The sequence below is a fragment of the Canis aureus genome, chromosome 27 (assembly GCF_053574225.1).
Source record: "Canis aureus isolate CA01 chromosome 27, VMU_Caureus_v.1.0, whole genome shotgun sequence".
Lineage (NCBI taxonomy): Eukaryota > Metazoa > Chordata > Mammalia > Carnivora > Canidae > Canis > Canis aureus.
This window is the reverse complement of record NC_135637.1, coordinates 24,870,774-24,883,744: the sequence shown is the minus strand read 5'-3', so window position 1 is coordinate 24,883,744 and position 12,971 is coordinate 24,870,774. Positions and strand designations below refer to the sequence as shown.

The 12,971-nt window shown below is 40.5% G+C and overlaps 1 protein-coding gene across 2 annotated transcripts in view; it reads left to right on the top strand.

Moving 5' to 3' along the window:
* PITPNB (phosphatidylinositol transfer protein beta) overlaps positions 1-12,551 on the top strand; it is a 64,647-nt gene extending 52,096 nt beyond the window's left edge. Inside the window, exons 9-12 of one of the 2 annotated variants that reach the window (XM_077874190.1) lie at positions 3,905-4,015; positions 5,621-5,743; positions 9,235-9,320; positions 10,509-12,551. In XM_077874190.1, the coding sequence (XP_077730316.1) occupies positions 3,905-4,015; positions 5,621-5,743; positions 9,235-9,282 (282 nt within the window). In that variant the 3' untranslated portion in view covers positions 9,283-9,320; positions 10,509-12,551. The remainder of the gene's footprint in view (positions 1-3,904; positions 4,016-5,620; positions 5,744-9,234; positions 9,321-10,508) is intronic. The other variant, XM_077874189.1, reaches the window with a different exon arrangement.
* Positions 12,552-12,971: the final 420 nt, after the last annotated feature.

The following is a 12,971-nucleotide window of genomic DNA, read 5'->3' as shown; positions in this document are numbered from 1 at the left end:
ATTTGAGATTATGTTTCTGTAAGTCACCTCTGTGCCTCATGCTGTGAGGTGTCAATACTGTAGAGAACTGGGCCAAGAAATAAAGGCAGCAGGCTCTTCATTTGCTTGTTTTTTAATTGGTACATATTCCTTGAATTTTTTTTTCTTAATAATTACTTGTAAGTTGTATGGAAAACAAAAAGCCAATGAGACTAGAGTATACATTTGGGATCTTGGGAAGATGGTTCAGAGAACAGGTTCATTTTGACCCATCACTTAAACTAAATTTTATAGATCAGTGTTAGTTTATAAATTACCAGTATTACCTTAATTGATTTGAACAGACTGTCAGAGTCACTAGAAAGAATGTGAGAAACAAACTTAGGTAATTTTTGAAGTCATGTATGTATGCTCTACTCTTGGAGTCCAAGTGTGGTATGGGCATATTTATATTAAATTTATCTTACTCTTTAATTAGAACCATGCTTCATCCTGCTGTTTTTATAAAATGGTAGAATTCTGGGGAGTAGGTATTCTGGAAATGCCCAGGGTTTTTGTTTAGCACAAGGTGTCCAGTGATTTGGAGTTTCAGAACAAAGCTATCAGCAGCCCATAATTAATAGGACCATAGAATGTTCCATCTGGAAGGTATCCTAGGGCTAATCAGTGGTGTATCAGAGGTTCTCCGCCAGGGAAGGAAATTTAGTCTAAGTGCATGGGCAGGAGGATGTTGCACTAAGCCCATTATAGAATAAAGTGCAAAATTAAAGGAAATACTAAGACAAGCCATCACATGTCAAGGACATGTACTTATACCACCTGTAGCCCTGGGCCATCCCTGACCTTGGATGAACTAAGTTCACTCATCCTTGCTTTTAGTATCACTTCAGTGGAGGATAAAAAGTTGAGCCCAGCTTTTCCTTTTACTGACAGAGAAGTAAGACCCGGAGAGGTTAAGGATCCTACCCACCTTACATAAGAAGTTATTTTGCATAGTGGGAACTGCAGCCCATGTGCCCTTACTCCTAGTCCAACACTACTATTTAGCAGGTGTATCTTACAATTTTAAGAACTGTATTTTTCACATACACAAATTGTGTTTCATATGAAAGTTTTCAGTGACACTCACTGGATTAGAGAGTACCTCAACACTGGCTCATGGCTTATTGAAAAAAATCTGAAAGACGAGTCTTATGAAAATTTCAGTGAGACTGGGCACTCAGAAGCTAGTTGTGTCCTGTGGAAGGCAGACTGGCTACTTCCACACATAGGAGCCCAGCTGAAGTGCGTGGGGCTGCAGGTCAGGGAGAGGGAGGAGGAATTGCAAATGTTTCAGGCCAAGGCCATAGCAACAGAAGGGTATCCCTTCTGGTAGAGATCATTAGCACCAAGGATAGTAGTTTAATTGTTATTTATACACATGTAATTACTCTCTTCTCTCTACTAGCCACTTTTGTGTTCTCTTACAACACCTAGCACAGATAGGGTTGTAAATAGCACCCCCTTTTTTTTGTTAAGGTTTTATTTATTTATTCATGAGAGACACAGAAAGAGAGGCAGAGACATAGAGGGAGAAGCAGGCTCTTTGCAGGGAGCCCGATGTGGGACTCGATCCCCAGGATGCCAGGATCACACCCTGAGCCGAAGGCAGATGCTCAACTGCTGAGCTACCCAAGCATCCCTAAATGGCGCCCTGTTAATACTGAGTTAAACTTGTTCGTATGAGATTGTGTATTTGTGGCTGTGTACGTACACATCCATGCTGAATTTTAATGTTAGTACTCTGTTTTATGGGAGGGAAAATAGAGCTCAGCTAACCAAGTTCTTGGGTTGCCATAGAACTCAACCTGTACAAGGACAGTTTGTGGTATATATAATGTTTTCATTTAAATGCTTATGGTGGTACCCCATTGATTAATCCACGTACTAGCTCATTAATAGGATGAAATGTTACGGCAGAAGATAAATTCTGAGAAAAGTTGATCAATCATATAGGACTCTATAGAACTTGAAGTCATTAATAATACCAATAATTTTTTCATCTATCCTGTCTTTAGAATTCACTTGAAATTATTGAGGATTGGGGGGAAATGTGGTCTCATGCTATGATTGCACAAATGAATAATTTTGAGGTTTTAGAATACAACCTAGAAATTCATCATTTTTTGAATGTACATTGAATATTTGAATATGTGAATATGTGAATATGGCTGAATGGAATGAATATTTGCCACAAACAACTCACTGAAAGGAGAATGTGCGAATCAGTTGCAGCTGATAAGAAGGGATGGTGGCACACAGTGTGACTGATGCTGGCATTTCAGTGTCTTGAGTGTGCACTGAAACTGAGAACAGTGGTGAAGAAGGGGGAAGAACCCTTGTTAGAAATCTGCTTTATTTTTTTAAAGATAATCTTTTCTAAAAAATACCCCCATAGTGTTGCACATGACTTTGTACTCTTAATAGTTTTATTTAAAATTGTTCTGCAAATTCAAACTGGTAATTCCTGCTCTACGAAAGAATAAAGGAGAGGGGGAAGTAGTATGTATTAAGCACGAGGCTCACACTGTTTTGCTGAGTCCCCACAAGGGTCCTGAGAGGTAGCTTTCATCTTCTAAGTACACCAGCCCTGGGGCTGAGAGTTTACAGAATGGCCCTTTCCCCAGATCCTGCCTGCAGTCTGCTTCCATGGTCCGTGATCCTTTGCTATGTACCTGCTTTGCATGCAACCATAAGCTCCAGAGGCAGGCCCATGTCTGCTTTTGCTCATGGCATGAGCCTATCCTGGGTCAGCCCAGGAGGGTTTCAGTCTCCTGCACATGCACCTTAGACGACCCATGTGAAGCTCCTAGTTCACCCCCTCCTTAACCCTTCCTCCAAAATAAATATGGTGTAGTACACTGAACTTCCCAAGGCAGAAACCTATATTAAGTTTCACAGAAATGGACAGTAATACCGTCAGTCGCAACCCCCTGCCCAGTTTTTACAAATGAAAATTTCAAAGTTAGCCAAAAAAACTGAAAGAATAGAACAAGCCATCTCCTCCTGGATTTACCAGTTGTTAGTGTTTCACTGTCCCCCTCTTCTCTTTTCTCCTTCCCTCTCCCCCTCTCTGTACACAAATGTGTGTTTAAAAGTTTTTTGGCTGAACCTAGGTTGACGTAATCTGAGGTGTTTCAAATTCTAATTGCTTTTTAATATTGTTTTCTGAAAGGACATTATAGACATATTTTACTTCTTTAGTCTCTTTTAATCCAGATAGCCCTCAACCTCTCTCCCTCCCCCCCCCCCTTTTTTTTTTGACCATAACATCTCTTGGTTTGATTCCGACTCTGCCATTTAGACTATGAGGTAGGATCATTTGTAGAAATTCAAGTCCGGATGCATGGGACTGCCTTCAAACACTCAGTCATTGGAGATGGTTTCTGCTGCTTGTTGCATCCCTTTTCAGATCTCCCTTGCAGGGAAAATACTTCAGTTAATAAACACTACCACTCCCCGTGCCAGTGTTAGAAGACACAGACAACTAGTACACTTTGCTCTTCAGTGTGCGTCAACACATCCATGGTGGGAGTGTACTAATGGTGTTAGGAGAACCCTGACGTATCCAAGCTTGTTGTTGATGCGATGGGGATAGCATTTGGTATTTAATATGAAATCTGAACAGTGTAATGTAAGGCCGAACAATGCACCTATTAAACTGTAGAGCCAGGAAGTAACTTAGTCTGTGGAAGGAGGGTTTGTAGCAGGGGAATACCACTGCTCTTGCTAAAATGATTTTGAATTTCCAGATACCCAAATTAAACGCATATGAGATTGTACTTTTCCTCATGTATGTCTGTGATGTCATTACACAGCAGTCAGTTTTCATCAGAACATAAATATTTAAAGTCACGATTTCTCCTTTTCAATTTTCTTCATCTAGAAGGAGCTGGCCAACAACCCTGACTGTCCTCAGATGTGTGCCTATAAGCTGGTGACCATCAAATTCAAGTGGTGGGGACTGCAAAGCAAAGTAGAAAACTTCATTCAGAAGGTAAAGGCTGTTCAAAATGCAGTGACTTAAATTTAGGTAGCTTATTAATGGGAGATTTTGTTACCATTGCTTTTTCTCATTTATTAGGTAAAAGGTATTGTCCCTGTATAATTCCTCTCTGCCTTTCTTTTTTTCTCCCTAGAAACAGCAAAGACAGATGCCAGCAGGTTTTAAAGGGCTTTCTTTTGAGAAGAGTGTAGGAGTTTTTTGTTCAGAGTGCTTTCCCAATGGTTTGCCCAGCTGTTCCGTAGAGAGCCCTTTCCATATACAGCATGTCCCCCAGAGGACCTGGTATCCTGGCATTGGCTGGAGGGAGAGGCCAGGCCTTCCTTGCTGAAGGAACGCATTCACCCACTCACCCCCTCCACGCATTCCTCTCTTGACATAAACTTTAACACTTTGTTTTCTTTAGAGGTCCTTACTGAGAATAGTTATATTCTGAACCTAGGGCGGCAGAACCTGAGGATCCAGATTCTGATTACTTCTTTTTTATGTCTTCTTTATTAAAGTGAAAGTAACATGGACAGTTTGATCTAGAAAGAGCTGTAGAAATGGATACGCATGTTGTAAACACATAGGAAATATGGAGGGTTTTTTCGGTGTCTCCTTCTCCTGTGATGTGACTGTTTTTTTCTGTCGTCATTATAAAGAAGCCCCTGGGACATCTCTGAACCCACATCGGCTCATGTCTGTTCCACCATAACTTTTCTACTTTTAAGCTGGAACTGCTCTGACATTTTTTTTAAAAGGGTCCTAATGTTCTGGAAACTGTGATTACTCTTGGGCCTGCTTGCAGCTGGCCCACGGTAGGCACTCTGTAAATATTGGCTTCCTTCCTTCCTCTTGGATCATAGTAATAGATTAACAATCTAGTTCGTCACACGTGTAATTGATGAAGTCCCTTCTGTTCTTGGAAAAAAATTTTAGATTTGAAGATTGTCCAAAAGTATTTAAAGTACTTACTGTTTAGTGTCTTTTCTCTCTTTTGGGGAAAGTTTAGTAAAATTTAAATAATGCAGCAATTAAAACCACTCATTTATTTACATGGTTATGTATATGTGTGTGTGTATATAGTGACAGTAAGACGGGAGTATAAAAATTGATGGAGAGTATGTAATAATTCTTGATTTAAGTAAGCATCTTATTCCATAGAACTCCGGATTCTTTTGTTTCAGTACACATCATATTCAACCTCAGTATTCCTTTGAATTGCAGAGACATTAAGAATGACTGTGTATAGTTTTATAGTAGAAGAAATCGAGTTGACCTTTGGTCACTGAGATTTAGAAAAAAGTAAAAATAGACCAGATCTAGCAGGAGTTTATGTTGGAATAGAATGTGTGCACCACATTTTTTTCAGTTCCTAATAAATTGTGCTACCTTTACAAAGAAAAGATTGTTTCACATTTCACAGGGAGGTTTTTCTTTTTATTTTGTTTTACAGAATGATAATGGGATGGAACTAAGATTTCCACTAATTGACAAAGTGATCTTTTCAAACCAAGTATATGTAGATTGCATGGGTTATTGGAATGTAGAAAGTTAATATGTTATTAACCTTAGATTTTTGCTGTCTTACACTACTTTTCTTCTTTGTTTTAATAGCAAGAAAAAAGGATATTTACAAACTTTCATCGCCAACTTTTTTGTTGGATTGACAAGTGGATTGATCTGACAATGGAAGACATTAGGAGAATGGAGGATGAAACTCAGAAAGAACTAGAGACAGTAAGACTTCGCCATTTGTGGGAATTCTCTCATTTCTCCTTTCTAAAACTGTGTGCATGCTTACAGTAAGTGTAGACTTAGGAATAAGAAGAGGGTCTTTAAGAGCTTTTTTTAAATAATTACCCTCCTCAAAATCAGGCTTCCTAGACACTAACATCCCTTCACATGTTCTCATTCTCTTTTCTTGAGCAGCTTCTATGAAAGTAGCCTAGAGCTTTACTGATGTAGAGTTGGTTACCTGTTAAATGCCCAATGGTTTCATATTCTTTGTCACGCATTAGTTCTCTGTGATGGTACCTGGTTCACAGTCCTTTTAGGCACTCACTTTATCAGACTAAATAGCCTTTTGGCTCATTTTGTTGTCACTGTTCAGTTACTGATGCTGGTACTGTAAGTCCTACTTCCCTCTTAGGTAGAGAAGCCTAGCCATATTATCACAGCTTCCCTCCCACAGCTAGCACTGAATCCTTAGCTCTTCTTTTTTTTTTTTTTAAGATTTTATTTATTTAATCATGAGAGACACACAGGGAGAGAGGCAGAGGAACGTGGGACTCGATCCTGGGTCTCCAGGATCACACCCTAGGCTGAAGGCTGCGCTAAACCGCTGAGCCACCTAGGCTGCCCTCCTTAGCTCTTCTTAAGCTTTAGGCAGGAACTGAGGTAATGCCTGGGCCAGGGATCCGCATGCCCTGTTTCACAGTTAAAGCCTACCCCAGTTCCCGCCCTGCATCTTGTGAGCGCCCCCTTTCTGCTAGGGATGGATTCTTCCCACTTCCTCTTAGTGTCTGGTTCCTCTTAGTGTCTGGTTTTGCTTTTGCTCTGGGCTACACTGCTTTTCAGTTGAAAGTAAGGCCCTCCTGGGGGGAAGTGAACCCAAAGAATGTCCGGGATAGGCTAGTGGTTTCCATGCAGTCATCCAGAATCCCGCCAGCAGTCCCAGTTTTGGAAGTCGTGCAGGCGGGAGTATTTGACAAACGCCTGTGTGTGAGGCAGGACCTCCACTTAATCACAGGAGAATGGCAGCAAATCAGGTTCTTTGGCACAGAAGGAAACCTATTTGTCTGGCACACGGCATCATAAAGAATCTGTGTTTAAAATTGCTTACTTTTGGTGATTACGGCAGATCTGCTTCTAATTAGCTTTATACAAACCTTCTGAGAGAACTAGGACGTATTTTCTTTATAAGGCAATAAAATGTTTTAACCTTATCTTATACAGAAAGTAAACTTTCGGCAGTCTCCAACTTATGAATGGATTTTGTTCCAAAAGTTTTTAAGTTGATTTTTTGGAATTTGGGATATGTTTTACCATGGAGACAACATTATAAATTGGAGTTTGGTTTCTAGGCCAGACAATAGAAGCCTCTTTGACCTCTGTTTCTCATATTAATGGTATGATTCTGAGTTCTGGATCTTGGAAGTGTGGTGATAGAATGGCAAGCATGGAGGACTCTCCTTCACCCCTTTAGTTTTAGGCTGGCCCCTAATATTTAAACCAGCAAGAGTAAGTCGTGGGTACTTCCTCCTTTTTTTCCCCATGCCCCTTCTCCCACTTCTGTCTCTCCCTTTTCAGGAGTGCTTTGAGAATGCCCTTCTCAAAACACCGTACTCCTACCCAGTGCTAGTCCCTTCTCCCCTGCCTTGCTTTGTTCTGCTCCCTCTAGGTGGTCTAGGCTCCAGAGACCTGCCAGCTGTCTCCAGCCCCTCTGAACAGCTAGGCTCAGCTAAACATAGAAAAGAAGGCAGCATGATGATACTCATTCTCTGATACTAAACTCATGGCACAACTTTGGTATCTTCAAAAAAAGATTTACCAGTTCTGAGATAAAACAAAACATGCTTATTTTTCTTGATTTGAACTTGGAAGAAGGAGGTTTGCTTTTGCTTTTGCTTTTTATGCTAAGAGGACTGTCTATAGCATGAGGAAAAGAGGTCATAGTTGGAGGGTGACGGATGGAGCCCTCCCTAGTTTGAGCTCTGAACCCTGCCTATCTCTGGGCCCCTTGAACAGAACTTGGCTGTGACCTCTTCCCTCAGGAGAGTACCCTTCCTTCCCTCCCGGGTCCTCAGTCTCAGGGCACAGAGTATTCCCAGCATAAACACAGTGAGTGCCCTGACCAGGAGGTGGGGATGCTCTCTCCCATCTCTTGCCGCAGGCCTGCAGGTTCAGCTCCTTGCTTCTCCATGCACGTCCATAAGGTAGACAAGTAGTTACACAAGTAGTTACATAGAAGCCCCGTTTATTAGAAGATGTCATTGGTGTACCTGCGTGGCTCAGATTGACTTCTCACATGACATTGGTAGAAATCTTTTGTTGGTTCAGAGTTTGGGATACATGGGAGTTTGTTAAATATTTCAAAAACATTTCAAGGCAGTTACAGCATTCTCTGCTGATCATTGTAACGTAAAATTCATTTAAGTTATTTTGCTTTGGGTCACTGGGGAGTGCTTTATTCCACAACACATTGCTGCTGCTTTGAGCCCTAATAGTTGACTTGTGAGCATCTTCAGACTCTGGGCAGTAGCAGGCCAAAGCGCCTACCCAGAAAGCACCTGCCTCTTGACAAGGCTTACGACTTCTAAATATTCACCACCACCCAGGGATTTCCCCTTTTCTTGAGGTCCTGTTGATAGAGTTTGATACATTGTAATTCTCTTCTTAGTTCGAAAATATTTTAAGATTTGGGTTTCTTTCAAAGGGGTTTTAGCCCTGGAGAAAAGGAGCAGCATCTTGAGAGCTTAGGCATGACAGAAATGCCCCCACCTGGAATCCTGAAGAGAAATAGGGGTTAGACTCAGATGCTAAGGAAGTACTGGGGGTAAACTCTCTGCCTATTTGTTCACAACTGGCACTTCTGGGGATCGGGGAGAAGTGTTGAGGTCTAGAAATGTGTTTATTACAATATCTGTTCCTTTTCTGACCATTCTTTTCTGATTTTCTCATTGAGTTTCTTTAAATCGTCTGTAGTCTACTGTTACTAATGCCTGTCCTTTCTGATGCATCTTTATGTCCTTTATTGTTTCTCATACGTTCCCATGCTCACTTGTTCTTCCTTTTGTCCTTTCTCTTTTAAATGAACTTCCCATAAAGAACTCCTCTCAGACACTCCAGCGTCAGAAGCAGCAAAGGTGGCCACACCTGAAAATATAAGTCAGACTGTCAGGGCATTTTCTCACGTTGTATTGGTGAACAATAGTTCATTTACCCCTTGGCTGTCTTTGATAATTTCATATCATCAGTCTGCAGGGTTTTGTTTCCTGGATTCAAGAATAGATACACATTTTTTGTGCTGTTGTAAGAAAAGCCTCTTGCAGGATTTTCCTTAGACCAGCATTGCTAGAGAAGCCTCAGAATGTCATTCTCAGTGTGGATGTGGTTATGAACAGGCAGCAGTCATTCACAATCTTTTCTGGATCTTTTTTCTGCCCTCGCTTACTAACCCAATTTAGAGTCTGTGATTTCAGCAGCTCATGATTTTATTTTACGTTTAGATGCGTAAGAAGGGTTCCGTCCGAGGCACGTCGGCTGCTGATGTCTAGATGAGTCCCCTGTAGGGTCAGAGACAATATCAAACTGTGTAAGTGAAGACCCGGGTAAAAAGAATGTTTAAAAACCAATACCTTTGGTTAACGGGTAGTTAACTTGCTGAGCAGAGACTGTTAAATGTGGTTTAATTTTTAGAATTTAAAGAGATACATATTTTAAAGATTGACATGGGACACTAAGCTCTTATTCTGTAAGAGTTTTATCTGTAGAACAGGTTGAATTTAGTAAACTCCAGTTAGTTGTTAGTGTTAGAACCAGAAACCAACTGCCAGTCATGCTCATTCATCACGCAGTGTCCTAGAAGCCAGCTGATTCTTCGTTGATGGCCAGTTAATTGACCTGTTTCTCAGTAGGACCATATATGGTTAGTAAAGAAATAAAAACATTTCAAACCAAACAGAGATCCTTCATCCCATATCAGAAGGGCCAACCTTAGTGATTCATTGTGGTTGAAATTTTTTCTGAACATCTCAATGCCTTCCTTCATGTTGAATCTTCAGTTACCTTTTACAGTTAGCCTTAATATGTCTAAATATACCTTGGTTTTTACTATAAAACATTTCTATGGCTTCATTTCCCTAACACAAATTTATATGCTCAGATAAGAGATTTTCCTCGAGGGGAAAAAGAGCCGCAGAATCTACCCCACATGCCAAAGCCAGCATGAGTAAGCACAGAGGGATGGTCCACTGCCACCAGTTGTTGCTATTGCACCGCAGTGTGTATTGAGGAAAAGAACAAGACCGAACACTCCTCACTTGCTATGGTTCTTTACTGCCCCCTCAGTTGTGCTCCCTGCTCTTTATTCTCCAATTATGGAATGGGGGAGAAACGAGGTATTCAGGTGTGAACACAAGCAGTTGTACAAATAAGAATGAAGGAACTCTGCTAGGATTCCTCCAGAGCCCGCTCTTTAAATATAATGTTCATTAAAAAAAAATTTTTTTAAGTTGTTAACTTTAAGTTAATTCTGTGACTTATTTCCACTTCCAATTAATTTATTTTCCCTCTGATGAAACAAAATGTTATGCCATTAGTGAGACCAAAATCTTCAAGAGAATAAACTCTTAAAATGGAGTAGTTGGGGTACGTTATCTGGCAAAAGTTTTGCCACATTGAGGGGTTTTTTTCCTTTTCTGGAGAATGTATGTAGCACAACGACATTTTTTGTGTGTCTCTGTGTTTTAACACATTGCCCTGTCTCTCACTTTTCTTACAGTTACGTAATCAAGGTCAAGTGAGGGGAACAAGTGCAGCCAGTGATGAGTGAAGAAGAATCTGACCAGTGTCTTGCAGTGTTGACGTTTCCCAGACGTGTGCTTGTGATGATGTACTCACACGCACAGGTTCCCAACCACGTGTGTATATATGTTTGTGTGTGTATATATCTGTAGCTGTATATAAAACGCATGTAGAGCTACAGATCAGAATACACACACTTGTGTATATATGTACATACAAACATACTGAAAGGATTAGTACAATTTCTCCAAAGTACTGTACCTATCTTCAGCAAGAATGCAAAAGAAAATATTTTCAATATATATACCTGGAACAGATTTTAATAATTATCAGAGTAATACCATTATTGGACAAATTGACTGCAAATGTAATACTAGCTGGTATGTTTCATAAATGTCAAATTGTGGACCAATATATATATATAGCCTTTTATTACTTTTCTGTTCTTTTAAATCAGTCTCTTACAGATTTTTATTTTAGTCCCAAAAACAGACTCCCACAGAAAAATTTATTCAAAATCTTTTGGTATTCCAATGAATCTGAAATGTAAACTCTGAATGTATTTATAACGATTTATTTCTGGATGGTTATTATCTTAAATTCAAATTGGACACTGTCTATTAGGAAAGAGTATAGTTACTGGCCAATTTTTACTTGTTTGCCCTGAGGGGGGAAAAATCCTTTAAAAAAAATTCTGATTTTTATTGGGTTTTTGTATTTTAAATTTCAAGTATTTTTCTACATCAAACCTAGCAAAAAAAAGGAGATGACAGTTTGTGATTTATAATAAACACTATACAATTTTCAGGCTCCTGTTAGGCAAACAAAGAAATTGATGAAGAAATTCATAGCATCGTAGGCTGTAGGAAAACTTGGAAGTAGAGCACTTCCATGGAGTCTTGTTTCTGAAATGACTGTTTTCTGAAATTAGAGCTTGGAAACTATGCAAATGATCTAGATTCCTCACAGCTTACACGCTAGAATACAGATAGTGATGACTTTTTTTTCTTTCTTTCTTTTTTTCTTTTTTTTCTTTTTTTTTTTTTTGCTCTTTTCATATTAAAATACAGCCTGTGGGGGAGGCACTGCCTTTTTGAGATAGCAGGGAGGAATTAAAGCTGCAGCACCCAGCACTGGCTGGTCTGCTTGCCTAGGAGGCCACACTGAGGAGCCAGTGCTGTGCCACCCACTGGTAGGTGCTCTCTAGTAGGATGCCATTGGAACCTGTCATGAGTAAGTGTCATGAACATGCTGGTTAGCAGCCGCTGCCACCTCGTCTCTCTTCTTCCTTCTTTAAGAAAGGAACCATAGCTGAGTTATGATTTTTATCAGCTTTCTCTGTCCGAATCCAGTTTTTCTCCTGTCAGTCCTGGAAGCTTGGCCAGAGTGATCTTGTTGAAGCCTTCCCGTCACAAACTGTCTTGTTGAACCCCTCGTCCCTCCTGCAACACGCCGGCCCCTGTAGTCCTATCACATTTGTAATCTGATTTGCTGACAGCCTTGCCCGCCCTGCTCCCCGTTTTCCCACACACCCCGTGGCTCCACCGAGGTGGTGGCAGTGAGTCAGACAAGGGTGTGTAGGATCGCTGCCGCACCATGATGCCCTATTAGCCTTGGCTCCGAACCCCACACTGCATACGTCCTCCGTGTACTCAGGATCAAGACTGATGTTTACTCTCTGGGCGCTGTTGTAAGATAGGTGTTGTCAAAGCATAATCATTGTCTGCAAAATGTTTGGTGCAAGGAAGACTATTGCTAATTTTGTGAAATAAAGAGTCTCGCCCTCTCCTTTAATGGACTTAACTCTCACTGGCATCTGTAGCATCGTTGGGAGTGTGGGCGCCCATGGAAATCCATGCCCGGTGCACGGGTTCTAATGTTTTTCTAACAACTGTGGAGATTTGAGGGAATGCGTGGTGAATGTAAAATATCTAGTTTACTTGGCAGTCTCTTGTGTAAATTACAGTAAAACAAAGTAAATGAAATTGAAACAAAAAATAAATTTGATCACAAAATGCCACTTGTGTGCTTGAGTGGTTGTTTCCCCGATGCCACGTCTGGTTCAGCATACTGTGGACCACTTACTTCTCTGCCACTTTCTCAAGAATTCTGTTTGGCTCTGCTACTCTGGGAACAAGAAAGGAAAAACGTGGTTTTTGTAAATTTTTCACTCCAAACTCTTGTTCTTGAGATGTACCTATGCCACGTTAACCTGTTACGTTTGCTTTCTTAGATAATTTTCTGCCTTTAAAAGCTAAGCAGAAAACTAAAGACGGGTTATTTAGTAGTCTCAGAGGTTTTTTTAAAATTCTGTTTCAAGGGGAAGAATATGGACAACCCATAGTATTTCTAGAAGCACTCAGTAGGGATTTTGTCATCAGCCTCTGACTCGAGATGGTAGTTTTTCAGTTTAGGGCAGCGTTTCATTCACCTCTCATTG